Source organism: Podarcis muralis, chromosome 1 (assembly GCF_964188315.1).
Source record: "Podarcis muralis chromosome 1, rPodMur119.hap1.1, whole genome shotgun sequence".
Lineage (NCBI taxonomy): Eukaryota > Metazoa > Chordata > Lepidosauria > Squamata > Lacertidae > Podarcis > Podarcis muralis.
In genome coordinates this window covers 97,887,672-97,913,070 of record NC_135655.1, presented here as the reverse complement: position 1 = coordinate 97,913,070, position 25,399 = coordinate 97,887,672, and the positions used below count along the sequence as shown (strand labels likewise).

The 25,399-nt window shown below is 37.9% G+C and overlaps 1 protein-coding gene across 4 annotated transcripts in view; it reads left to right on the top strand.

Annotated features, from left to right (window-relative positions):
• The window catches only part of LRP1B (LDL receptor related protein 1B), a 754,317-nt gene extending 729,200 nt beyond the window's left edge, over nt 1–25,117 (top strand). For 2 of the 4 annotated variants that reach the window (XM_028745157.2, XM_028745183.2), the window contains 8 exons: nt 1,355–1,529; nt 2,532–2,636; nt 3,033–3,146; nt 13,356–13,432; nt 15,617–15,707; nt 17,316–17,454; nt 20,096–20,194; nt 23,449–25,117. In XM_028745157.2, coding sequence (XP_028600990.2) covers nt 1,355–1,529; nt 2,532–2,636; nt 3,033–3,146; nt 13,356–13,432; nt 15,617–15,707; nt 17,316–17,454; nt 20,096–20,194; nt 23,449–23,589 — 941 coding nt within the window. In that variant the 3' untranslated portion in view covers nt 23,590–25,117. The remainder of the gene's footprint in view (nt 1–1,354; nt 1,530–2,531; nt 2,637–3,032; nt 3,147–13,355; nt 13,433–15,616; nt 15,708–17,315; nt 17,455–20,095; nt 20,195–23,448) is intronic. The other 2 variants (XM_028745175.2, XM_028745165.2) reach the window with 2 other exon arrangements.
• Nucleotides 25,118–25,399: the final 282 nt, after the last annotated feature.

The following is a 25,399-nucleotide window of genomic DNA, read 5'->3' as shown; positions in this document are numbered from 1 at the left end:
GATAAACTAAACCCATTAATGAGCAAATAAAAGTAAGGAGAAGGAAGGGGTGTTATTTATTTAAAGCTTCCAAGGATTTGAGAATTATTTATTGTAAACAGTTGTTGCCTAGATATATATTAGACTTTGTGGCTTATAGTAGAGAACAATTACCTCCAAATAGGCTTATGTAGCTTATCACTTATTCATTATAATAAACCACACTTACAACACCATTATGGCCTTCGTATGTTCCTCATGCATTGTTGGAGTAATTTTACAATAATCTTGTAATGCAGGCCAGTAGTATTAGCCCTTAAATAGGAGTGGAGTAAAATTTTAAATCGAAATTGAGAGAGAGCATCAGTGTGGTATACAGTGAGCATGGGAGGCCAGGGTTCAAATTTCTGCACCAGCATGAAGCTCACTGAGTGACCTTTGGCCAGTCAAAACCCCTCAGCTTGTGTGTGGAAACCACTGCACACTGTCCTAAATGTGTACCTACACCACCTCTTACCTACACACTCTCACAGACTGACACAAAAGCATGACTTATTATAAGAGAAAGTCCATACAAACTAAATGCACAGTAACTAATGTAAATTTGCCATATATTATATATGCAGGACAGCAATTATAATAAACACATTCACACACAGTGAAGAGAATAAGCCCTTGTCTGTAAGAGAAAGCAAAGTGGTTTGAGCATAGCCTTGTGTTTTTAAAACCCAAGACTGCCATGTAAGCAAAGTTTACCTATTCTAGCTCTTGATAGCTGATCCTGTAACAATGGAAAATGTTAGGGCAATCCTTGAGAGTAGCATGGAAGGTACAGGAAATCATTGGAGCTGTGTCAACTAGCCAAACACAGCCAAAAATATGAGTAGATATTTAGTGGGTTTTCAAATTCTATGGATGGGCCTGTATTAAGGAGGGGTTTGATGAGGTATATAAGGGGGGAGCTTAATGGAAGAAGACTTTGCTTGACACCTAAGTGATACCCATATTTGTCCAAAGAAAACCCAAATCTGTAGATTGCTAAATGCACAGACCCTTTGTCTTCAATCTTCTGAGAATCAAATAGTTGGTGTTCCTAGTGATTCCTGTCACATCTGCCCAACAGGTAAGGTAAAAAGGTAATAGAAAAGGCAGTTCCAATGGAACTCTGTGGTCATGCCAACTCCAAACTGAATGCTTACTCAGGGAATAGTGGTAAGACTTATTTGTCATAAATGAAAAAAGACCATTGGCTAACTTATTGAACTGCCTTGTGTTGCGAGAGAAGCTGTTGGTATAATCAATCTATTAGGATGCTGTGTTAACAATATATCCTATTTTTATTACTTGTAGTATATAAAATGTTCATTTGTTGCAGATGTTTGCCATCATTATTGTGTTAATTCTGAATCCTGCACCATTGCTGATGATGGCAATGTAGAATGTGTCTGTCCTCTACGATATGAAGGTCCAAAGTGTGAAACAGACAAATGTATAAAATGCCATGGAGGGCAGTGCATTCTGGACAAGGAAAGCGATGACATAATGTGCAAGTAAGTCTACATTATGATAGTTAAATAGGAGGAAAATATTTTAACAGTGCAGTTAATCAACATGTATCAAAATAGTGGCACACAGTATGACTGACTACTTGTGTATCAAGTCTGTGGTTCAAATGTACTTGAACTTGAGTTGGTGCCATATATATGAGATTTTAAAATACACATATATACCAATTATTCCGATCAGCACAGAGATTCAAAACAAGCCAGAAGGCAAAAAGAACAAATATCCCAGGAAATTGTGTGTGTGTGTGTGTCTGTGTGAATGGGAGGAATGAAAATCATTAGTACCTTTCACTTCCCTGCTAAAAATGTAACATATTAATCAGTGACTTCTGATTCCTAAAAGGTAAAGGTACCCCTGCCCGTACGGGCCAGTCTTGACAGACTCTAGGGTTGTGCGCCCATCTCACTCAAGAGGCCGGGGGCCAGCGCTGTCCGGAGACACTTCCGGGTCACGTGGCCAGCGTGACATCGCTGCTCTGGCGAGCCAGAGCCGCACACGGAAACGCTGTTTACCTTCCCGCTAGTAAGCGGTCCCTATTTATCTACTTGCACCCGGGGGTGCTTTCGAACTGCTAGGTTGGCAGGCGCTGGGACTGAACAACGGGAGCGCACCCCGCCGCGGGGATTCGAACCGCCGACCTTTCGATCGGCAAGCCCTAGGCCACCCGTGTCCCTTCTGATTCTTACCTGGATATAAATTCACATCCTTCAATCATTCATCTCAGAATAAGGACCTGGGCATGAGTAAGTCAGTCTGCTGTTTTCATATCACACAATTAGGATAATTGGCATGTGTTTTACTATGGAACTGTCAGGACCATCCAGATATGAACAATTTGCTTATCTTCCTATGCATTATCTTTTTTTCAACCTTGTACAATCAAATAACTGACAATGTAAACAACATGGGTTGGTAGTGGCTTTGGTTTCTAGAATCTGCATTCAACAGTAATAGTGTATCTAACAGTAATGATGTTTCCCCTATAGCTGCACAAATGGAAAGATTGCATCCAGTTGTCAATTATGTGATGGTTATTGCTACAATGGTGGTATATGTCAGTTGGATCCAGAGACAAACATACCCGTCTGTCTGTGAGTATGCTGCTGTATCTGACAATCATTAGAACATTTTTACACCCAATCAATTCCTTGTGCCATTTTATCTTCTTTTCTTACCAAGTGTGGTGGTAATGAATTTTTTGCTGACCCAGGTCTTTTTGTTGTTGTTGTTTTTGACAGTTTTCAGAGTTTTAACTGGAAATGATAGAGGGGTGATTGGCACCTTTAATTGCATAGTATATGTTATAACTGCTCTTTGTACCCACTTGAATTAGTGCATAGATAGATATGCTGAGCATATTTTCTCCTTGTACATTTTAGCATCAAATGTGTATATCTATCTATCTACTATCTATGCATTTAAAATATGTTCGGCAAAAAAAGGCAGAATATTTATTTATTTAGCTGTATTTTACTGAAATTCTGCAGATGCTCTGTGGGATTTAAAAGTCAGCGCTGTGACCAGAAAGTGAACCCTTGTGATTACTACTGTCAGAATGAGGGAATTTGCACTTTAACTGCGTTTAATGAACCGAGATGCAAGTAGGTTTAACCTTCCACTTAATGCTGCGCATTTTGTGACATCATTTCAGGCCACAGTTCATTGGTTCACATCATGCACATCCATATACATTTCACAATTTATACTTAATCTCAGGGTTCATTTGTGCAATAAAATGTAGCTTTTGTGTAGTCTTGCTAATGAGTGTATTCAAGTAGTGTCAGATATACTATTGCTATATTATTAGGACAGGATATTATACTACTATTTATCTACATAATGACAATAAGGTGACATGTCAAGAGGCTCATAAATAAGTCCATATTTAAATAGCTTGAAGTTTATAAAAATGCCAAACTACACATAAATACATCATTTGATATTCTAAAACCTTACACTTTAATTCTACAATGTACAGATTAATTGAACAAGGAAAGCAGACAGTTTGTCAGCTGTTGGAAGTGATAAACATCTTAATCAATGTAATAGAAAATAACTTTTAAAGCAATTACTCCAAACAACAACAAATTAGAAGATCTGCCTTATCTCTTTACTATGTACAATTTATCTTCATTTATTGCCAACTTTTAATCACAATTCAGATATGAAGCTACGCTTGTCTTGTGCAACAGGAAAATGAATTATCTTGAATTCGAAACTCTCATTTCTACTGAGACTAGGTGCAACCCCACACTTAATTAAGTATGCTTAAACCAAGTGATAGAAATAAGCATAAACATACACTGTGTTTTGTGGGCATAATTTAGGGCTGCCCCATATCACTGAAAGCAACCTTTTATTATGGTGGGGCCACTTTGGTCCCCTAATGTTTGAAAGCTGCTTCCCATTTGGATTGCCTGAGGAGCATGGAGAACCTTACACACAATGTGCTTGTGCCAATCCACACACTTAGCAGTCTTATAATAGAGCATATGCAATGTAAAGCTGCTGCTACAAATAAACAGTTCTCTAGCTGGCCATTTTAATTTTTCACAGTTCAAACATTCTTCCAGCAGCATGCTGGAAGTATGGCATGTCAAGTTTCTCTTTCCTTCTTTATATATGGATCTCCTATGTGTACAGACTATCAGTGAAGATGTTTAGGAAGAAAAAGGTTCTGTTTTTAAGATGTGAACTAGACATTATTTAAGACATGTTTGGCATCTAGGGTGTGCTATGTAATGTATCCTCCAGCATAAATCTTACTTTTCCTTTGAGTTTTTCCTGCCAGAGTATTTTGTGTACTCAGATTTTGTGTACCCATTCGCTATTTTATTTGCAAGTATTTGCTTATGTCAAGTGCACTTACAGTGCAATCCTATACATATCTACTCAAAAGTAAGCCCACAGAGTTCAATGGGACATACTCCTAGTCAAGTGTGTATAGGATTGTAACCTTTGTGGTCGTTGACTGTTCTTAACTCTTTTAAAGTTATTTTTAACTAATAAATAAATCCCACTATATAGAATACTTTTTTTTTTTTTTTTAAATAATTTTTATTGCATTTTTTCAGACATAGGCAGAAAAAAACAAAAGAAAAAAAAAACAAAAAGCAAATACAAAGAATCATAACCTTTCAACAACTTATTTCTATCGAGCTTCCCCGCATCTCCCGCACAATGCATTCTTAACAATAAATTTATCAGCAAATTATAACCTTGTTTCGTGTGTTTCTTTTATACTTTCAATTGCAGTTTAAGTTTAAATCCCTTGTTGTCCATTTACTCTAAAAACAGAATATATTATCATTTTTAACATTTAAACATTGATTCTTTCAATAATGTTATCCAATTCCGTAAATGTTGCATTCTCATTGCTGGGGCTAGCATTTCAAATTATGCATCATTTTATAGTTCATATAACTTATAAAATTTTTGCAAGTAATTCTTAAATTTTTTCCAGTCCTCCTCCATTGCTTCTTCTCCCAGGTCTCCCACTATATAGAATACTTTATCAAGAGTGATACTATTGCTTTATTTCAGGAACCTTTTCAACCTACATTCTCTTGTAGGGAAACTTTCCAGAGACCACATGCCAATGGTGGATGGGGTCAAACCATGAATGCAACTCTTACCTTTCAGCAGCAGGCTGCATTCCAGCTACACAAACACTACACTCTGTCTAGAGATATATGAACCAGGCAGTAGGGCTGGGCGATATCTGGTTTTTGAACATCATGATATACTGATATATTACAATGTCTGAAACTTTGTAGGGGCATTGGCAGGCTTAACGGTTTCCCCCCACATCCTAATTTTTGCTGGTGCCTGCTCTTGTGATTCTCTCCCTGCTGCAAGAGGCAGGGAAGAGCTGAGCAAACAGAGTTAACAGGGGCTGCAGGAATCAAAATCTCATAGTTTTTCCCACATTGTGGCATGGACTTCAAACTGGTTTGGGACAATATATTGATATATCGCCCAGCCCTACCAGGCAGGAAGCATTATTCCAATTCAAGGGTGCATTCCACACAGCCAAACGGACTCAAGGAGGATGTGGAGTAGAACTGGGGTGAGGAGCATGTCCTGAGGAAGTGGTGTGGCTAGGCAGAAAGGTATGGAGGGCTACTTTCAGTTCCTGAGCTCTAGGCTGTTCACCACTATTTTATTTGCAGTAGCTCCCAGTATTTTGCCGTGACTCGAAGCATAAGCATGACAGAGTTTGGGAAGTTTTAAGGGATATTAAGCAAGGAATATATTCCTAAAAGTTGGAGGTCACATAGATGGATAGCTAGATCCCTCCCCAACACAGCAGGTCTTAATAAGATAATTTTAAAAGTAACTATAAACCAAATTGGGCACCTTTCCTTGAAAATGGAAGGAGTATTCAGTCAAAGAATAGAACTGCAAAGTTTATATAAGATCACAGTTTAGGATTCCACTGCTTAAATTTGATATTTTTCAAGTCACACAAAAAGGTAGCAATGCTGAATTTAAAAATCCATCTTAAGGCTATACCATTATTAGGCCAGCCAAAATATCACAGAATAATGTCTGCTGCCTCTTCTCACATTCTGTCTTAAGATTTTCCAAACCACAGTCTGAGATCCATGGCTTTCTCACCACCCACTTACCCATCCCCCAACCCTCTTGCTTTGTTACTCTAGCCTGATGAAGATTTCTGGAAAACTCATAAGCTTGCACACTACTCTGCCACATTTGGCCTAATAAAGGCACTGCCCTAAGATGAGTTAAGAGGTTTATTATTGAATCTCATAGAATGTTGTCTTTCATTATCTGTTCTTTATAAAATGATATGTAAACTGGCAATATTGAGTTATACATCCTCTTTGAATCTAAAAACAACAAAAAGGTTCTCTAATATGGTTCATCTAAACATACGTTGCTGCCCAAATAAATCCAAGGCACACAGATCCAAAATAGACCACTCTTTCTGTCTCCCTTATAAACACTGTAATTGCTTCCTGAAGCATCATCATCATTTTACATTAACCAGCTCATTTCATTTGTCCTAAGCCATACCATCCTGAAGATATAAAACTACTCTACTCAAATGTGCAGAAAGGTTGAAGACCAACCAAGACGCATTAGTTACCTAATGTAATCAAAAACAGAAAATGATCTTAGGTGTTATCTTAATTATCTTAGGCTGAACTCATTGGGACCTGCTGTTCAGTGGATATGTACAGGACTGCCCCACTTTGCGTGTCAAGGTCCCACAAGCCATCCACAAATGCATCACAATTCACACATAATTTTTGTTTAAGGTTTTTGGCAAAATTTTGGCCACAAATTTATTAAAATACATAAAAGTGAGTGGTTGCTTAGGCATTGGTTCCGGCTATCTGTCACCGCCATCGGGACAGGACTGACTTCCGGATTCCAGCGAAAGCCAGTCGGGGAAAGCAATATTGGGGAGAGCATTGAGCTGGGCACCAGACCCTCACCTCTTCCCGCATGCTCCCAGCGGCTCGCGCAGCCCAAGCCCCAACCAGAGATTTGGATGAAAGGATGGCAAGTCCCTGGATTCCTTTAACGGAATGCCCTTGCAGCAGCAGCATTGGAGGGGGAGGCACCGCCAATCCATACCCCTCCACCAACCAATTTTTTAACCAATGCCTAACCACAACCTTACAAGTTGTGATGATTTGCTACGCAGTAGGCAAAAACCATCAGCCAACTGGACAAAATTCCTACCAGGCCCCTGCCCCAAAAGCAGACGACCCCATGACAGGCATAGCAAGGTCAACGCAAAGACCAATACCTAGGGAGTGTGGGCGGGTGTTCCGATGCACGCAGCAAAGAGAATGGTCAGTGCTGCGCATCTTACATTTAAAACCTTTTAGCCCTTCCCCTTAATTGGCAACATCAAAATTTCCCTAGAAACAGGAAACTACCCAATCCTTGCTAATGGCTATCCAAACGATCCCGCCCAACAACAAGGGGGTGGCGTGCCAGACCCCACCGCAACACGTGCTCTCCAGGAAGGAGAACACACTAAATCAGTAGATTGCTCAGATATCAGTGAATCTCAAATATACGCAAAACACTCCTTTTATGAATGCTACTTTACTTAAGTACACTGCAGAATGGCAAAATGCCATCAGTGCTTCAGCCTACAATGTGGATTGATTGAATGATTGAATGTTTACCCTTAAAAATGGATATGGCTCTTGTAGAAAGCCATTGTTCTCATCAAACAATTGAAATTTTATGAATGATATGAAACCTCCATATGCAATCACTATACCTCTGTCAAGTGAGGACAGAACTGTAAACTGTTTCACAGTCAATGGATTCTTTTGAAAAATGCTACTCTTCAGCATACTGAACCATAACAAGTTTATAAGAACATTTTAAAATTAAACATTATTATCAAAAATATTTTGATTTTTTTCCTTCAAAATCAGGCCCTTTAAAATGTACAATTTTTAGTCTAGAATTGGCACACACCTTTTTTCAGCATTAATTCTGCAGAATCTTTTCAGATAACACCAATCACAAAACTCTGTTTCTGTAAGCACTGACTCAAGTATGAATATATTTCAGAAAATTATTCTAAGGATAAAATGCTCTAATCATGTGATTGCAGCATGTAAATAATAGGTTGGATTCAAAAGGTTCGCTTGCAGAGGAAGCTTCTTTTGTTTGAAAAAAGGCACCTTTACAGTGGTCAGATCTGCACTTTATTGCTGCAGACGAGTTTTTGCAAATTTCCTCTTCTTACCACCCCCTGCACCCTCTAAAACTCTGCTCTGGAGGATTGGGAGATCCTACAGAAAAGTGTTGGAAGTAACATTGTGAGGGGAACACAAGGCAACGATAGTACCATTACAAGGAACTCTTCGCTGCAACTAGTCTTCTGTTTACAGAAAGTGGTCTAAACCACAACGAACAATTCTAATATACTTTATTTGAGAATTTTAGTTTTTATTACATATATGAAGTTTATATATGTGGAAAAGTCAGGGGAAAGAGGAATGAAAGATATAGAACAAGTGTAGATTGCTGTGTGAGAACAGGTACTATTGTTCATCAGCAAGTAAAGCACAAAGTTCTCAACATTTCACCCTCTAATGCAGATTTTGAGAAGAGGAAAGCACAATTAATTTTTAATCTTATCCACACTTCACCATTACAGGGTTGGTTACAGCAATTTATAATTCAATATTTTAAAAAAAATAGTTCAAAAATAATTACAGACAGAGGAATACGTCGGGTCCTAAAATATATGTCTGAAGGGGCAAAGGCCAGAGTAGAGAGATGTGTCTTCAGCATACAAAGGTAACTTTGACCCAACCAATCCTTCACACTAGCAGAAGTCGGTGCAAAAGATCCCACTAGTGCAACAGGAGTTCTCCTTGTGCACCTCCACACCTCACCCAGATCCATTTTGGAGGGTCAAGAGAACCCCCAGAACAGCATGCAGGAGGAGAAAAAGGGGACTTTACTGTCTAGCAAGCATAAATGATTGTGCTTAAGGAAAGAGCAGATGAATTCTTCCTTATGTAACGAAGGTGCCAGCTGCACCTCCATAGGGAGGGAATGCCACAACTGCCACAGATGATGTCTTCACCTGGCCACGCAAACCCCTGCACCCTTCAAAAAACAAACACTACTGAGGGCGGTGCACTTAAAATTTGTTTTGTTGTAGATGGACTCCTTCAGGCAGGGATTAAGTTGAAGAAATAATAATAATAATAATAATAATAATAATAATAATACAGAGTAGGGCCCCTCTATTGATCTTAATCCACAAGAGCGTCTGCAGGGAATGATCTGGTATTTCAGATATTTTGGGCCTAATTTGTTTAGGGCTTTAAACACTAATATGAGCACCTTGTATTGGCCCCAGAACCAAACTCGCAACCACTCCAGCTACCATTAAGCACTTTCAAGAATAGTTATGATATGTGTAGAGATCCTGTGGTAATTAATAGGAGATAGAAATGTTAGCCTCAGCTAGATTTGTGCCCAATGTGTTCAACATTTATAATAATAATGCAAAAATAATTTATAACCAGCCACCCGATTTCACTGTTTCAAAGTTAAGGTACTAAGATTTGACATATGAAAGATTTTTCTCCAAAATAAGGTTCTGTGATTTACAGCACATCCACAGATAGATGGACATATTTCTTCTACTGCCGCCATTCGACAATATGTCATTTCCCCTGTTTTTGAGTATTTGCAGTCTACACCATTCAAAGGTGTTGAAATGAGTATTGCTAGTACCAGGAACATAGTCTGCTAATTATAATAATAAATAGCTACTCTGGCTTTAATTATTATTTTTCAACGTTAATTTAGGCTACATAGTATGATTTTCTGCTTTTCTGTTTTGTGTTGTCATCACGTGTGGACTCAGCACATGTAGTATGCTATTACAAATGGTGTTTTATTTATCACCTGTGAAATCTAAATGTTATTGTAAACCATAATGATATTTGCTGCACTGTACTTTACGGATTTTTAAAGCAAGAAATATAACTTTGTAGATTTTCAGTTAAGTGTACAAATATTCCAGAAATAAGTTTAAAACTTAAAATCAGGAAGCACTGTATCACATATATCAGTGCTAAATTAGTTGTGGTATTATGACTTATAGCCAGCACAATTTAAAGAAAGTAGCAAGTTATTTATGTGTGTTGCTCTATAGCAATGAATCTGTTGCCATCAAGCATAAGTAACATGTAAACTGTCCCATATAAGCTACAAATATGTAAAGAATTTTAAAAATTTGTATTTTCAGAAATAGGGCCAGATACTCACTGCATATAAACACTTTCATATTTCTTCACTGGAATGTATCCAAACTTTTACTATATTTAACTTTTTATCTTCTCAACTCTCTTATACCAAAGTATGCTTCCAAAAACCATAGTCTCTGTCTGATGATCTATTGCGCCCTGAGGCCCCCAAGCCCTTCCACAAATAAATAACTTCACATTGACACTTAGTCAGTGTCAGTTGTTAAGTTAATGGGCAAAAATTCGGCCACAGCTATATTGGTTACAGCAAAGTGAGCGGTATTGCCTTAGGCACTGACAAACTATCACTGACTCCTGCCCTCCCAGCAGGGAGTCTGAAAGGGTAAACGCCAAACGAGGAGCAACATCAATGAAGACCAACGAAGCTCACCCCGGAGTTCCTGTGGTCCTGGCATGGCCCTAGCCCCTCAAGCGGACTTCGGACGATATCCAGGACCCCCAGATTCCTTTACCGGAATACCCTTATTCATGGAGGGGCAGGTGATGGCCGCACCTCCCCTCCCACACACTTCCTTAAGCCTATGTCTAACCGCCAAACCTTACACAGTTGTGACGACTGCTAAGGGGGGGGGGGTAGGCAAAAACCAAGTGGACACTGCCAATTTGCCAAATGGAAAAATTCCTACCCGGCCTCTGTTCCAAAACAGGCGACCAACCAATATCCGAAGCAAGGCCAAAGCAGCAACACCTACAAATAGGGACGGGGGGGGGGGGAGGCGGCTGTTCGGCAACGCGAAGCAAGTGCCTCAGCCACATCGCGCTGCCGCTTTTATAGGCCTCCACCAATCACGCCAACTGCATTGATTGGCTCAAATGGCCTGGTGTGATTGTGGGGTCATACAGACAAGGTCTGGGCCATGCCCAGCACCATCATCCTGGTGGGGGTTCTCTCAGGGGCCCATGTGCAACCAGGACCCTCGTTAAAGAGGATCCCATTTGCAGGTAAGTTAGGGCTGCTTTATAAACCTGAAAAATTGAATAGTGGTGCTCCCCCTCTCCCCAGATGCATGCATGTGTGTGTGTGCGCGCGCACACACACACACACACACACACACATTCAGTGCAGCCATATAACAGATTGCCACATCCTTTCAGTCATGCAGAACCTTCCTGGAGTTGCATGGCAACTGCAGGCAAGGCCGGAGCCTGCATAAACATCCTATTCCACCCAGTCTCTTTTCCAACAGTCTGCTGCTATTAGGAAGATACTTAGAAACCATAGATTAATTGCATTTCTCTATATAGGATAGAAGCAGATGTGATACTAAGACAAGTTTTTCCAATAGTTAACATGTTTGGGATGGAGATACAAACATATACAGGACAGATGGCAGCAAACATTAAGACAGATGATAGCAAACATTTGTACTATTATAGCTTAAATTTAACTTTGATGATTTCTTCTTGACTTAAAGGTAACTTTCATGCAAGTATGAAAATAGAGTTTCTTTTAATACTTTTTTATGCTGAATTGATCAAGTGTGTGTGGTTCACAGTGTGCAAAGAACAGGCTAATTGACTTGAACATTACATCACTACAAATTCTATTTCAGCGTTAATGAACCTCCTTGCCTGAGGAAATGTGTGTGCATGTGTGTGTGTGTGTGTATATATATGTGTGTGTGTGTGTGTGTGTGTGTGTGTGTGTGTGTGATCAGCCTGTAGACAGATTTTACTAGAACAAAAGCTAGAAGTATACTTTTCCTTGGATAAGCAAAATTAACAAATTAATAACAATAAAGACCACCAATATATATTTCATCTGATGAAATATTATGGTGTCTATCTCTGCACCGTACAACATGCTAATCAATTTTTCTCATCTTAAGAAGATGAACATTAAAATGTCCTGCTTTACTCTTGCCTTTATGATGAAAAGGGGGCTCCAGTACTTGCAGATAGAATACCTGTCTTCCATCCATGAGATGTAGAAAAGTTTAAGGCTTTGTTATGGGATTGCCTTCTTTTTTACTCCTTTCAATGAATTGACAAGAATAGTTAACTAGTTTGCTCCTCAGCACTGTCTCATAAAATTTATATCTGGCATGATATAAAGCAGACAATTTATATGTGCCTACATGATCAGAAACCGGGTATAACTCTATTTCTTCCTAGATGCTCCCCCCCCCCCCCATTGACAGACATCTCTGAGGTAGAATTAGTTTTAACAGAGTGATCTCATTTGACATTGCTTCTCTGGAAACCATTCCACCCCCACCCGCAATCAATTAACGCAGGAGTATCAAACATGGCGTTTTCCAGATGTTGTTGGACTCCAAAGCTCAGCAACCCCTGCCATTATGTCCAAAGGTTGAGAGCTGTAGCCCAAAAACAGCTGGAGGGGGCACCAGGTTGACTACCCATGAAAATCAGCCAATTAAAATAATGCAGCCCAGGTATCACCCAAGCTTAATGGATAACAAGGAACTCATTTCAGAATTTTTAATAGCTTTTCATTTCTACTTGTGGCCTGTTCATAAAAAGCACAATTATTGCTCAGGAACAGAAATAATTGCTATTTATATGCCTAGGATTCCTATTTTGGTGCTTCTATTAGTCTAAAGTCAATACATTTTAGGTTAAGACATTTTGCAAAAAAACACAGGAGAGAATAGTAAAATGAAAGCAGTTTTGTAAGTAAAAATGAGACTTCCCGGTTTGTGAATGTTTAATGTCATCAGTCTCAACTACATCAGTCTCTACTAACAAGAGACTTTATATTTAGTTATTATCTGTGACTTTCATTGCAGGTTTTGATACCCAATGTTAACAGTACAAACTGGCATTGTTGTATTACCACTTAAGTATTTTATAAATTTTATTTTATATTTTGATAAATATTGAAGAAATGAAAATGCTAGCATCATTACACCTTACTGGAGACAAATTGTGTTTACTCTAGAACATGATTTTTTGGTCATTAATGTGGGCTATGTCTATTTAATATATTTTTGTATAATTTGTAGGTGTGAGTTGATTTTATTATCTTAATTGGGTTGTTATCTTAATGGGTTGTTTTAGATGCTCCACCAACTGGTCTGGTACACAGTGTGAGAGGCCAGCTCCTAAAAGCAGCAAATCTGACAATATCAGTACAAGTAAGTTTTTTTTGAATAACAATGTTAATTTAATTTAAGCCATTATTTAAGGAACAAAGCATTTTTTGATAGCAATGGAAGTTATTGGAATGGGCATTTTGCTACTGTTATTTACATTAATTTATTGTATCTTTATTTTTTAGATCTTATGATTTAAGTGGAAATTGTTCAATTTGGTTGTGTATTTTTTGATATTTTCTTTATTGTTTATGACTACTTTTGTTATGTTTGTAATGTAAATCTTTTCATGTTGTAAGCTGCCTTGGGCATGGTTTTAACTTTGGAAAGGCAGCATACAAATAAAATGATGGTGATAACTGACCATGTGGGTCATGTGGGTCACTCTGATATGAAAAGTATGGGGCCTAACTCTTAGAGCCTAACTATGTGAAATGTTTATTATGTAGTTTGCCTTTGCAAACATTTTCTTTCACAAATTGACAGCATGGAAGCTCACAGTTTGGAATGGGACACTGGAAACGGGGAGGTTAATTCTTTACACCGATGCAGTCCTGATATGGATAGGGGGCCATGCACCTGCAATTTATATTGGAACATTTAATAAAATGGGAGATTCTTCTCCCTTGCCATGCCATTTGCAGGATTAGGGGAGGGGTACTGATCTCAATCAGGATCAAATAAGGGTAAAGGTTAAAGCTCCACTACCCCTCCATGCCTGAATCCCAATCAAGGTCCCCACAATGGCAGGTAATTTGTGAACTAAAAAGCATGACATCTAGTTTGGGCAATAGGAGGAAAGTTTACAAGTGATGGATAAAGTTCGGTTTCAGTTAGGAGAATTGCAGAATAAATCAAAATTAATGGAAAACTAGGTTTTGAAAAAACACTTGACAGAAAAGAAAGTGCACCAAATCAAAGGTAGTTATGTAACTATAAGGAAATTCACTTTTAAAAAGAATTAAGTGTTTCTTGCACACAATCTGGGCTATTGTGTCCAAGAGGATAACCAGGCAGGACCTGTTTGTGCTCATCAAGTAAGATATACATATGCAGAAACATGCCTTTGCATGTGTATACTCTCTAACTGGGTTAGATACATACCGTATTTAGACAAGTCGGTGGTTAACAAGTAGTTAAGAAAAGTTAAATATGGTCCCTAGATCATTACATTTGAGAGGTCAAATGTAATGTTTCAGCAAATAAACATGTTTGGCATGTCCTGTGCTTGGCAGAGTATTATTTGGTTACAAACTTTAACCATATGGTATGGTGTCATGATCACTATCCAGAAGGCTTGTAATCTACTTTAACAAACTGAAACAGGGATAGAATAAAAGAATTGTAGAGTTGGAAGAGACCATGAGGATCATCTAGTCCAGCTTCCTGCAATGCAGGAATATGCAGCTGCCTCACATGGTGATCAAACCTGCAACCTAGGCATCATCAGCACCACACTCTAACCAACTGAGCTATCTAGGAGACTGGTGACAGATTGATACACAAATTGGGACTGGAGTATGACTGTCAGGTGGCAGTGAAATGGCTAATAAAGAGAAATGAAATAACTCAACGAATGACTTAAGTAAAATGTCAGCTTTGAGAAAGGACTTTAGGAATGACAGGCAGGCCAACTGCTAGAACTTAATAGTAGAAGGAATTTACACTTTTCATCTTGTCATATAGAGAACCAAAGAGACTTCTCAGTAAAATATTTTAGAATCAGAATATTGGAATATAATGAACAACTCATGGAATGACTGTTTAGGTCAGTCAGTGACCTGGTTCGGACATCAGTTTGAAACACAGTTAAACTGAACTATAGTTTAAAAGGTGAACATAATGTGTGCTACTGTAAATGCTTTTCCCTGTTCAGGCTGCTTCTACCCTGCAGGAAGCTAAGATATGCTCCTGCTTAGTATCATGTCAAAACCAGAGCTGGTGGTTTGTCCCCCCCCCCCCTCCAAACCCACAAGCTGAAATCAAGGTTTATTCTTGGCTCACAGCTTTTTGGGAGGAAAGAAACTACAACTCAGGTTTCAGGTGAGACAAAAACCATTTAACAGCTTCTAGTATTCCATCCCTACCTTACTTATCTATTTGTTAAAACCTGAGCTACATTACAATCAAAGTTGCATGTCACTCTGCTTACTGAGGTATTATCAAAGTTTCCTTGCCAAGTGTTAAATTATCAGTAGTCAAACCTGTTTCTGTTATTTGTTGCAGGAAGCATTGCAATCATTGTTCCACTCGTCCTCTTGGTGACCTTGATTACTACTTTGGTAATAGGTTTGCTACTTTGTAAAAGAAAGCGAAGGTAAGAAATTTCCGTCGAAGGAAGAAGAAGCAATTTACTGGATAGCTTCTAAGGACAACCAACCTTGAATGGTGATGATGGTTGTGTAATTTCAGTCCAATCCTATCTCTGCATGGCACTATGTGCAGATACTCCAAAGAGTTTGCAATATGAAATAGCCAATGGGGAATATAACAAGAACAGAGGTGGGAGAGTCAATGGTAGGGCTTGATGAATTTGAGCAAATGTAATACACTTACTTAAAGCTTGATCATAGTTGGGAACTAGGATTAAGAAGATGAGTCAAAGGCCACATAAAAAAGGTACATTTTCAGATGGACCTTGAAGGAAAGGAACTTAATGACGCCAGCTACATGTTCATGGCAAAGGTAAAACAAAGCAAAAAGAAGGGAGAATGGGCGTGACTGTTTAAGGCAGTAAGAGAGAGCTAGTGGAGTGGACCAACAGATACGATAGGTAAGGACAATATATTTAGGCTGGGTACACAAAGGGACAGCTAGTGAAGTGGGGGAATCTTCTACTACTACTGCTGCTACTAACAACAACAACAACAACAATTTATTTTTACCCAGCCAGATGGGTAATTCATATTGCCCCAGCCACTCTGGGCAGCTTCCAGCACATATAAAAACACAGTAAAACATTAAACCTTCAAAAGCTTCCCTATACAGGGCTACCTTCAGATGTTTCCTAAATGTTAGATAATTACTCAACTCCTTAACATCTGATGGGAGGGCATTCCATAGAGTGGGCACCACCACTGAAAGGCCCTCTGCCGGGTTCAGATAATTAATTGTCATACCATCTGAACGCGGCAGAGGGCCTTTTCAGTAGTGGTGCACCTAGGTATGCAAGAAGGGCATTAAAAAGCTTGTACAACATGGAAGATTATCCATTCACAAAACAGAGTTTATCGAAGAAAACAAAGAGAAATTGAAAGCACTGTTGTGCAGGAAGAAGTGACATAAGTTTGGCAAATAATTGGATATAGCGTACAAAGAAGAGACGTGAAAGCTATTTACCAAGGAGACCGGATGTAGGCTAAAGAAAGGAAGGCATGGGAGGAAAGAGAACTAGTTCTGGCTTAGACTTGCTGGCCTTGATATTGCAATTAGACAACATAGTGGAGCAGCAGCAGCAGTAGTAGTTGTATTCCGCCCTTCATCTGAAGATCACAGGGCAATTCAAACAAAAAATAGAAAATGAGAACACAACAGAAACAGTAAAAACAAACCAAACCAATAACTCCCCTCCCAAAAACAAATAGAGCAATTGGCAGACAGAGAGACTGGAAAGCTGTGGGGTATCTATAGGGGTCATAGGAATTAATGTTTTCCAAGGAGAGAGTTTAGTGAGAGAACAGTAAGAAACTAAGAACAGAACTCTCAAGGGATAGTTGCAGAAGGGGGGGGGGGGTGCAGAGAAAAAGCTTCCCACTCCCCTTGGAAACATTGAAAATTAATCTGCCAAGGCAATCTCCCCCCCTCCCCCGAAAATCACTTCCTTCTTTTCACAGATTTTTTACACACACACACACACACACACACACACACACACACACACTACAGAGATTAATTTGTTCACTCTTTCCCTTGTGATATATTTTAGGGCAAAAACAATCCGACGACAACCAATTATAAATGGAGGAATCAATGTAGAGATTGGAAATCCATCGTATAATATGTATGAGGTGGGCCATAATCACAACGAAAGAGGTCTTTCAGATTTTACATTAAATCCAGAAAAGGTAAAATCAAATATTTTTCTCCTAATTTAAATAATTATGTTTTAAATAATAGCAAAATATTATCATTGGGTAGGATCCAAAGGTATTCTTCCATTTGCAAAAAGAAGCTCTGTTCCAGTTAAGGCTCCAGCTAATATGCAAGGAAGGGGTCAATTTTTGCGAATTTCTCTTTTCCCCTACAGCCCTCCTAAGTACTTCCCACACTATTTCAGAGTGTTCCAAAGCTCTCTGGAGGTGGGGAAAGATAAAATTTGGCTGGTAGTGGCTGGTAGCTTTTTGACTTGGTAGGGCTGAATTTTTTAACCTCTTTCATCACACTAGGATTTCGACAGCACTTATTTAAGAAGTTTGCCATTATATGTGTACAGAGTGACATTGTCTCCTTTTTCTCTGCAAATCTTTGGACAGGGAACGCGTTTGCATGTAAGAGGGTCTAAGTAGCATTTTCAGACAGGATTGACTTCGCACCTCTTACTGAGAAATTAAGCAGTATCACATGACTTAAGTTTGTGAATTTATGTATTATTTACACCTATACATCCACTGCCAGTAAACAAAACACACAAAAACTTTTAAAATGCTGGGAAAACCTGCTTACACAGGTTTCCTCTCCCCAAAATCAGTTTAACTATTTATTATTCAAAATACGCTTCTCTAAATGAAAAAAAAAAAACCAAAAGTATTCCAACCGTCGGGGGGGGGGGGACGGACAGTTTCATTTGAGCCGTTAGAACAAATCAGAACATATTTGCAATGAATGGGTCAGTCCTGAAAATGTGAAGTAATAATCTCTGCTCATGTGCAAAAGCTCATTACACCACACTAATCATAATTAACCTATGTTATGTCTGAGGTTTAGGAGAATATCTTCCAGATTTGAGGAAGTATGTGGAGTCATAGCCAGACAGGAACGTTTCATTTCAGAAGTCCACTGACAAACTTACAGAAGAGCAAGATAGAAATAATATGGACAGAATGTGTGGCTTCAAGATTTTGAGAAGGGATTTTTAATTACGTGACATTTTCATTGGGAGGGCTGTGGACCAGCCTCCACCACCCTTACTGATCAGGGCCTCTTCTAAAATGGAAAGACTCATTTGAATCCAACCCATTATTTCTAGAATGCTTAATCTATAAGTCACAAATGCAAACATTCATGTGCGAAACCAGCTCAGTATTATACACTGTAACAATTGTGAGTTGTTCCTAATATACGGTATATTGATTATTTTCAACTGAAAAACCGTAATACTTTCTTTTTCTTTTTTTTTAAAAAAAGATATTTATTAAGATTTTACATCCGTAATACTTTCTTATCCCCGCCAGGTATTTGAAATCTGCACTAACCATATGCTTTTACCTAATTAATTTTGAAGACCTGTGATGGGAAAACACTCTCTTTTCCGCTGCTACAAAATATCACATGCCTGAGACTGCTCAATGACTTATTTTACATAATGACCATTGTACCATTTCCAAATTGTTCATTATTCAATGGTGATGATGGAGTGATAGCAAAATAGTGAGCAAACAGTGTAAAAACTTAAGAACTTTACAGGGATTTAAATTATTTTAATGATTATCACTGTCTGGATGGGTCAGAGTTAATGGTTTATCTGGCCCAGTGTTCTGTTTCTAGCAGTGTATCTAGAAAAATCACATATAGAATGAAGGTGTCAAAATCTGCTCCTCAGGGACATAGAGGTTCCATTTATTTAATGCTGGCAACCAGTATTTGAGCCATTCATGGAAAACAGATCTTATTCTTTTGAAATTCATCAGAGATAGCAGCCATCTGCACATCTCAGTGTCAATGAATGTTGTTTTTAAAAAAGAATGCCAATCAAATGTTCTGGCATTATGCGAAAGGGATTTCTATCTCTACATGCAATTTATCAATCCTTAATTGTTTTTTTTCCAGACCAAAAAGACCTATATACTGAAGTGATTCTTTGTATGGAATGTTCAATAACCCTTAATGGTTTTCGCTTTACTTTCCTGTACCTTTTCCAAATCTGTGATATCCTTTTTTAACATGGGGTGACCTTAATGTTACTGGGAGAGGCTTCTTTCATCTTGTACATGTGAAGTATTTTGAGGCACATAAAAATTCTGGCCAATCTCTTTGTCACGTCCCAAATGAACAGCCCCCCCCCCCAGTTGCACACCTAACACTAGCAAAGTAGTTTTGCTAAGCTTTCAAAGAATCTCCCCAGCACTTAAAAGGAAACACTCCTGTTGTTCCAAATTACCATCGTCTGTACAAGACCTTGAAGAATTATTTCAATACTATGATGTATACAGTTGCCCTATGACAGAGGAGTAGCTGGATTACGAATAGTTTTTAGAAATGGCCAAGTGTGTCCTAGTCAATTAATCACATGTATATACAATAAATTAGGGCTAGCCCCTAGGGCCATTTGAAAAAATGAAGATTACTCTAGAACAGAAATGCTTCCTGTACTAATGAAAGTATTTTTTTAAACTTGTATGCATTAAAAAAATATCTTTGAAAAAAGATAAAGTTCAAGTATGTAATTTTACTCATTGCTTGTTCAATACTATTTCAAAGTGTAGAAGGAAAATGCAATATTTTAAAAAACAAGAACTAAATGCAAAAAATTGCTGTATTTAAATGCAGGCCAGGTATATAGGGGGAGGGTCCACAGTCTTCAAGCTTCCCCACACAGCACCGCCAATCTACTTAAACTCTGACCTGAAAGGACCTTTAACAGCAGGGGTGAGAAACTGCCATTCATTTTCCATGCTCATTCTACCATAGCCCCTTACTCAAGAGTTAGAAATTATTTGTATGAGTTTACAACTGATAAAGGTAGCACTAATATGCAAACAAGTATTTAAATGAATGGTGTATTTAAAAATAGCCATACAATATGATATGAAACAGTATAAATGAATCTAGACCTGATGTTAAAAGTGAAAATGCAATTAATGTGCACATTTATTATGTGAATAACAGCTGCAGGGAAGCCTGGGGTGCCTGTGGGGATAGTTATACAGCTGCAAATGGGAGCTCCCTTAGAAACACAAGTAGCGGCTTCAAAGAGGTGATTTTGTGGCAGGCAAATTTAAATTCTGCTCCCCACCCACCCTCACAATCCTGCTATTTAGATACATGCACATTAATTGTATTGACACAGTTCATGTCACATCTAGTTTGGCCCTGGAAATAAAGCAATGATAAGAAGGAAACTTATTCATAGATAAGTCATGTTTTGCTGTGTAGCATCAGCGCAGCATACGGATTGTTTGCTTCTTCAGAAAAATTAAAACAGACAAGGCATCCATTACAGTAAAACAAAGAAAAGAAGGAAAGGCAGCCAAAGCAGTATGTAACCAAATGAAAAAGAGACATCCAAGATGAGCATAAGCTAATTTATTACCTAATGAACTTTGAGTATTAGAACACTTCTTCAGGTCTTTCAAAGAGAAATTGTCCAAAACTGTCTTCCACAGATGATGTGGTAGCCACCTCTGAAGAAGAGTTATAATCCTCAAAAGGAACTGGACACTATGTTGTCATCAGCGCCATCTTGAAAACTTAAATTGAATAGCTCTACCCCATTATGGTGCAGCCAGGTCCAGCTAAGGAATAATTTCAAATATTCAGTCATATTTAGACAGTAGTGTCGAAGGTGATGCTTTGACATCTGTTTTCACAGAAATCAGTGTTTGCACCTTTTACCACTAATTCTAAGAGAAACTTCAGGCAAGATAGTTAGCAAGCATAACTAACTGAAAACCTTTTATCACACTAAAAGAAACAGACAGGAGGGGGAAATGCACAAACTTATGACAAACTATTTCTCTGGGAAATAAATTGTAATAAATTTTTCATTAAAATTAGGATCAACTAGCCACTTTATATTAATACCCTACATCAGACAAATGGTTTATCTGAGTATTATCGGCTGCTCAAAATAATGTGACAGTAACATTACACAATATTTAGTGTCTTAATAAGCAAAATGACATGCCCAATTAGATGCATTCTCTGTACCTGATTGTGCGCTGGATTGTGTAACAGTTCCCAACATTCTCTAAATTTAATCTGCTGGACTGGATCCAGACTTTGCTCCCTGCCAGTTAGAATATTCCAAGTGGCATTCCACTCAGAGTATGCTCCAGTTAAGTAGTGGAGGAAGGTGAATTTTGCCAATTCTCTCCCACACTCTTCCTGAGGGTTGGGGACCCTCCATAACAGTGGGGGGGGGGTTGGCACTGCTGGCAGCAAAGTGAGAGAGAAATTGGAAAAATTAACCTCCCCCTGCCACTCCTCTTCATAGATCAGAAGGTTTCCGTGGACAGAACAAGCCTTTATGTCCACAAGTCAAGACTGACTCCGACCCATAATTAATGAGTAATGAATCAAAGACCTTTAAACTTTCTTAAACATCAGTGACATTATTATTAATGATCATATTCATATGCAAGGATGCATGTATTTATATGAAATCATTTACACTCATTTGTAATGTGATTTCTGCAACTGGATATCATTTTGCATGTATTACACCAAAACATTCATAGGACGTTGTAGAGTTGGCAATCACTTTTTTTCTTTTTCTTTTTACAATATACAGCATGAGACAAACAGACTGGACAGACCCATTCACTGGGCTTTTATAGGGCTTTAATTGTGAGCTTATCTGGCCATGAAAAATGGAGCTCAAGCCAATTGCATAGGCTATGGTTATATCACACAACATTCAGCCCAATGCTATGTGTGTTTACTGAACAATAATTCTACTAAGTCTAGTATCAATTAGGTATGCATAAGGTTGCAGCCTTAATAATATCCAGAACTTTCCTTTAACCATATCCCAATGGTGAAAATTATCTAATATTTTCATGCATGCTTCAAGCATATTCTGATTTTGTAAATAAAATGGTACATAAGCTATAAAGACATTACTATAGAAAAAAGGCATCTTGCAAAAATGCTCATAATTAAACCATAACAAAGTCTAATGAATAGATCTGTCCAATAATCTATGGGCTCAATGTCAAGGTGGTCTGAATGATGTGGTTGCTTTTATATTCAGTACAATTACCAAGTGAAATATTGAAGTGCATGAGTAGGATATTTAGAACTTAGGAAAAGAGTTTATTAAGCCTGATCTAGTTGCCCTTTGAAACTTCTCCAACACCTTCCATGCACAAGCACAACATGTGCATATGAGTTTCTCCATCAGCTGTCCTCATACAAGTGGAGAACTTGAGAGTCACTTCATGTGCCTGTGGAACATGTATCCAAATGGACTGCCCACATGTGAATATATGTGTCTGTACACAGTAAGATGGCAGGCTTTTAAAACACTATTCATTGACTTAGATCAACATCCAGGCTGGAGAGGCACCCATTATTGTCCCTAAAGCACCCTGCTCTTTACTAACTTTTAAATCGGAATATTGCAGTGGCAGCTGGGCTGAAGAGAAGGTATCCTATCATACTATGAAGTTTGTAAGCATTTCTGCAGCAGTATCTCTTGAGAGTTGTGGTCATTCCAAGGGTAACTGCTATTCATATTCTCCATAACAGGATCATATGAAAATATAAGAAACTGAGAAATGAATTGGCATAGTTTTCATATGTTCCCCTCCCATATTTCCAATAAACTTGATTTCCCCTCAGTGTTTTTTCCCCTTGAGAAATAGGCATCGGTATTCACCATGAAGTCATTACAGTAAGTGCCACACTTTTTAACAAAAAGAAGATCCAGTACTGCGTACTCTTGAGTACCCTCCTGAGAAAAAGCACTGTTTCCCCTCATGTTGCATGCCATCAGTTGTATTAAAAGCATGTCCCATTAGATATTTAACAACTCTTTGTTATTTGTGTGAGCCAAGGTAATGAATAATCATGTCCCGATTTGTTCCTATGTGTGCACGTTGTATGATGTTTTAAATTGAGAGGTTTCTTGATTTTTGTGCTTGAGCTATTCTTAATATCACATATTTATCTCTTTTCAGCCAACAAACTACTCCAATCCAGTGTATGCAAAATTGTACATGGATGGGCAAAATTGTCGAAACTCCTTAGCCAGTGTTGATGAGAGGAAAGAACTCCTTCCAAAGAAAATAGATATTGGCATAAGGGAGACTGTGGCATAATCCATTGTAACCTTTTGTATACTGTATAAATGTATAAAATATAATGATTACTTTTCTATGTACCAACAGTATTATAATTGTTTTAGCATCAGCATTACCTCTGGATTTTTTTTTTCTGTTTGGTTGGTGGTTTTCTGGGTTTTTCTTTTGCTGATGACTTGACTGACCATTTGTATGGTATTTTTATGAGAAAAAAAATCTGCACTACAGTAAAATTTACAACAATGCTGCTGATATAACACACATTGAATTTGTTACAAATTAAAAAAAAATCCTTTGTAGTGTGAATATGAGCAATCTATTTTGTATGAGCCTTTTCCTTTGGTTTTACTTAATCAATGAAGATGATATCTGCACTTTTCCATTATATGGTCTGAAGGCTGTAGTACAGTGTGTGAATTTGTTTATCTTTTAAATGGTGGAAGTATGGATGGTCTACTCTCTTTGTGCCCATTAAAAATTCACTTCAGATTGTTAAAATTTTAGGAAACCTAATTTCACAAATAAAGCATAACTTCCTTTTACAGTTAGCTTTAGGTTGCCAAGAAGTTATGAGTACTATAGAGAACATCTAATGGTCTGCATGAACACAGATTTTTCCGTTTTGGAGATTCAGTGGTCGTCCAAGCTATACTAAACATATATACCATGTAAAAAACCTTCGTATTTAGTAAAACCGTATAGAACTTAGTGATATACGACTTGCAAGTGGAAAGACCTTAATTGATGTGTGCTAAGGCCTATTCTGCAGTCCTGTATACAGTAGCTTACCTGGAGCACAAGAGGGCATCGCCTACACACATATTATATATTTATTTACTCAGCCATATGCATTATTTGTGTATGATGAATTCCCCCGTGGTGTAAGGAGAGCAAAAAGCCATAAGCACACACATCAATAAGAGAATTCTTAAAGGGAAGAGTGGGGAGAACCCATACTTGCCTAAAAATATTAAACCAAGCCAGTCTTCATCATTTTGTATCTGTTTAAAAGCTACTGTGGATTATTTTTAAAATTTCTTCAGCAAACCTCAAAATCACATTCTCAGTAGTGGGTGGAGAGCGTTCAATGTAATGAGTTTCCAGCACTTTCTCTGGTACAGTATTAGCTTATTTTATGTTGTTATGAAGAATAAAAAAAAAAGAAAAATCAATACAATTTGCCTTTTTTTAATTGTGACAGAAATACGTAGTGCAATTTCTCTAGGTTGTTAAGAAAAAAACAGTCCTTGAAATATTTTATACATAACTTTAAAGGCACAAAAGATTTCACACACCTGTACACAAAGAATGGGGGTGGGGGCTTTTGCTCTTCTGCTACACATTACTGATTTTTTAGCTGTCATGAGATATTAATCTAACAGATTAAATATGTTTGTGGTGGCTCTTTTTTCCCTTTGTACGAACATTGCAAAAAAAAAATACAGCTGTTTTATAAAAGATTTTGTTGTATTATGTGCATGCATACTACCTATTTCTAAACTTTGCCATGTTGAGGCCTTTATTAAAAAGAACTTGATTCATGTAATACTAGTGCAGTTGTGCTTGAACAATGTTATACATATTGCAACCCTTTTTGAGTATTGGTTAAAACTATTTTTAATAGAATAATATATTTCATTTGGTTAAAAAAAGTCATTTTGCCTATGTTTTTTAAAAAATGAAGTCCTACATACTTCACAAAAATGTTGACTTCTATTTACTCAAATGAAATTCTAACACTCTAACTACCTTGTTGAGGAGTTTGTAAATACATTCAAAAACATATTTCTTGAGCAATGTCAAGTCAAGAAACAAAGATCCATTATAC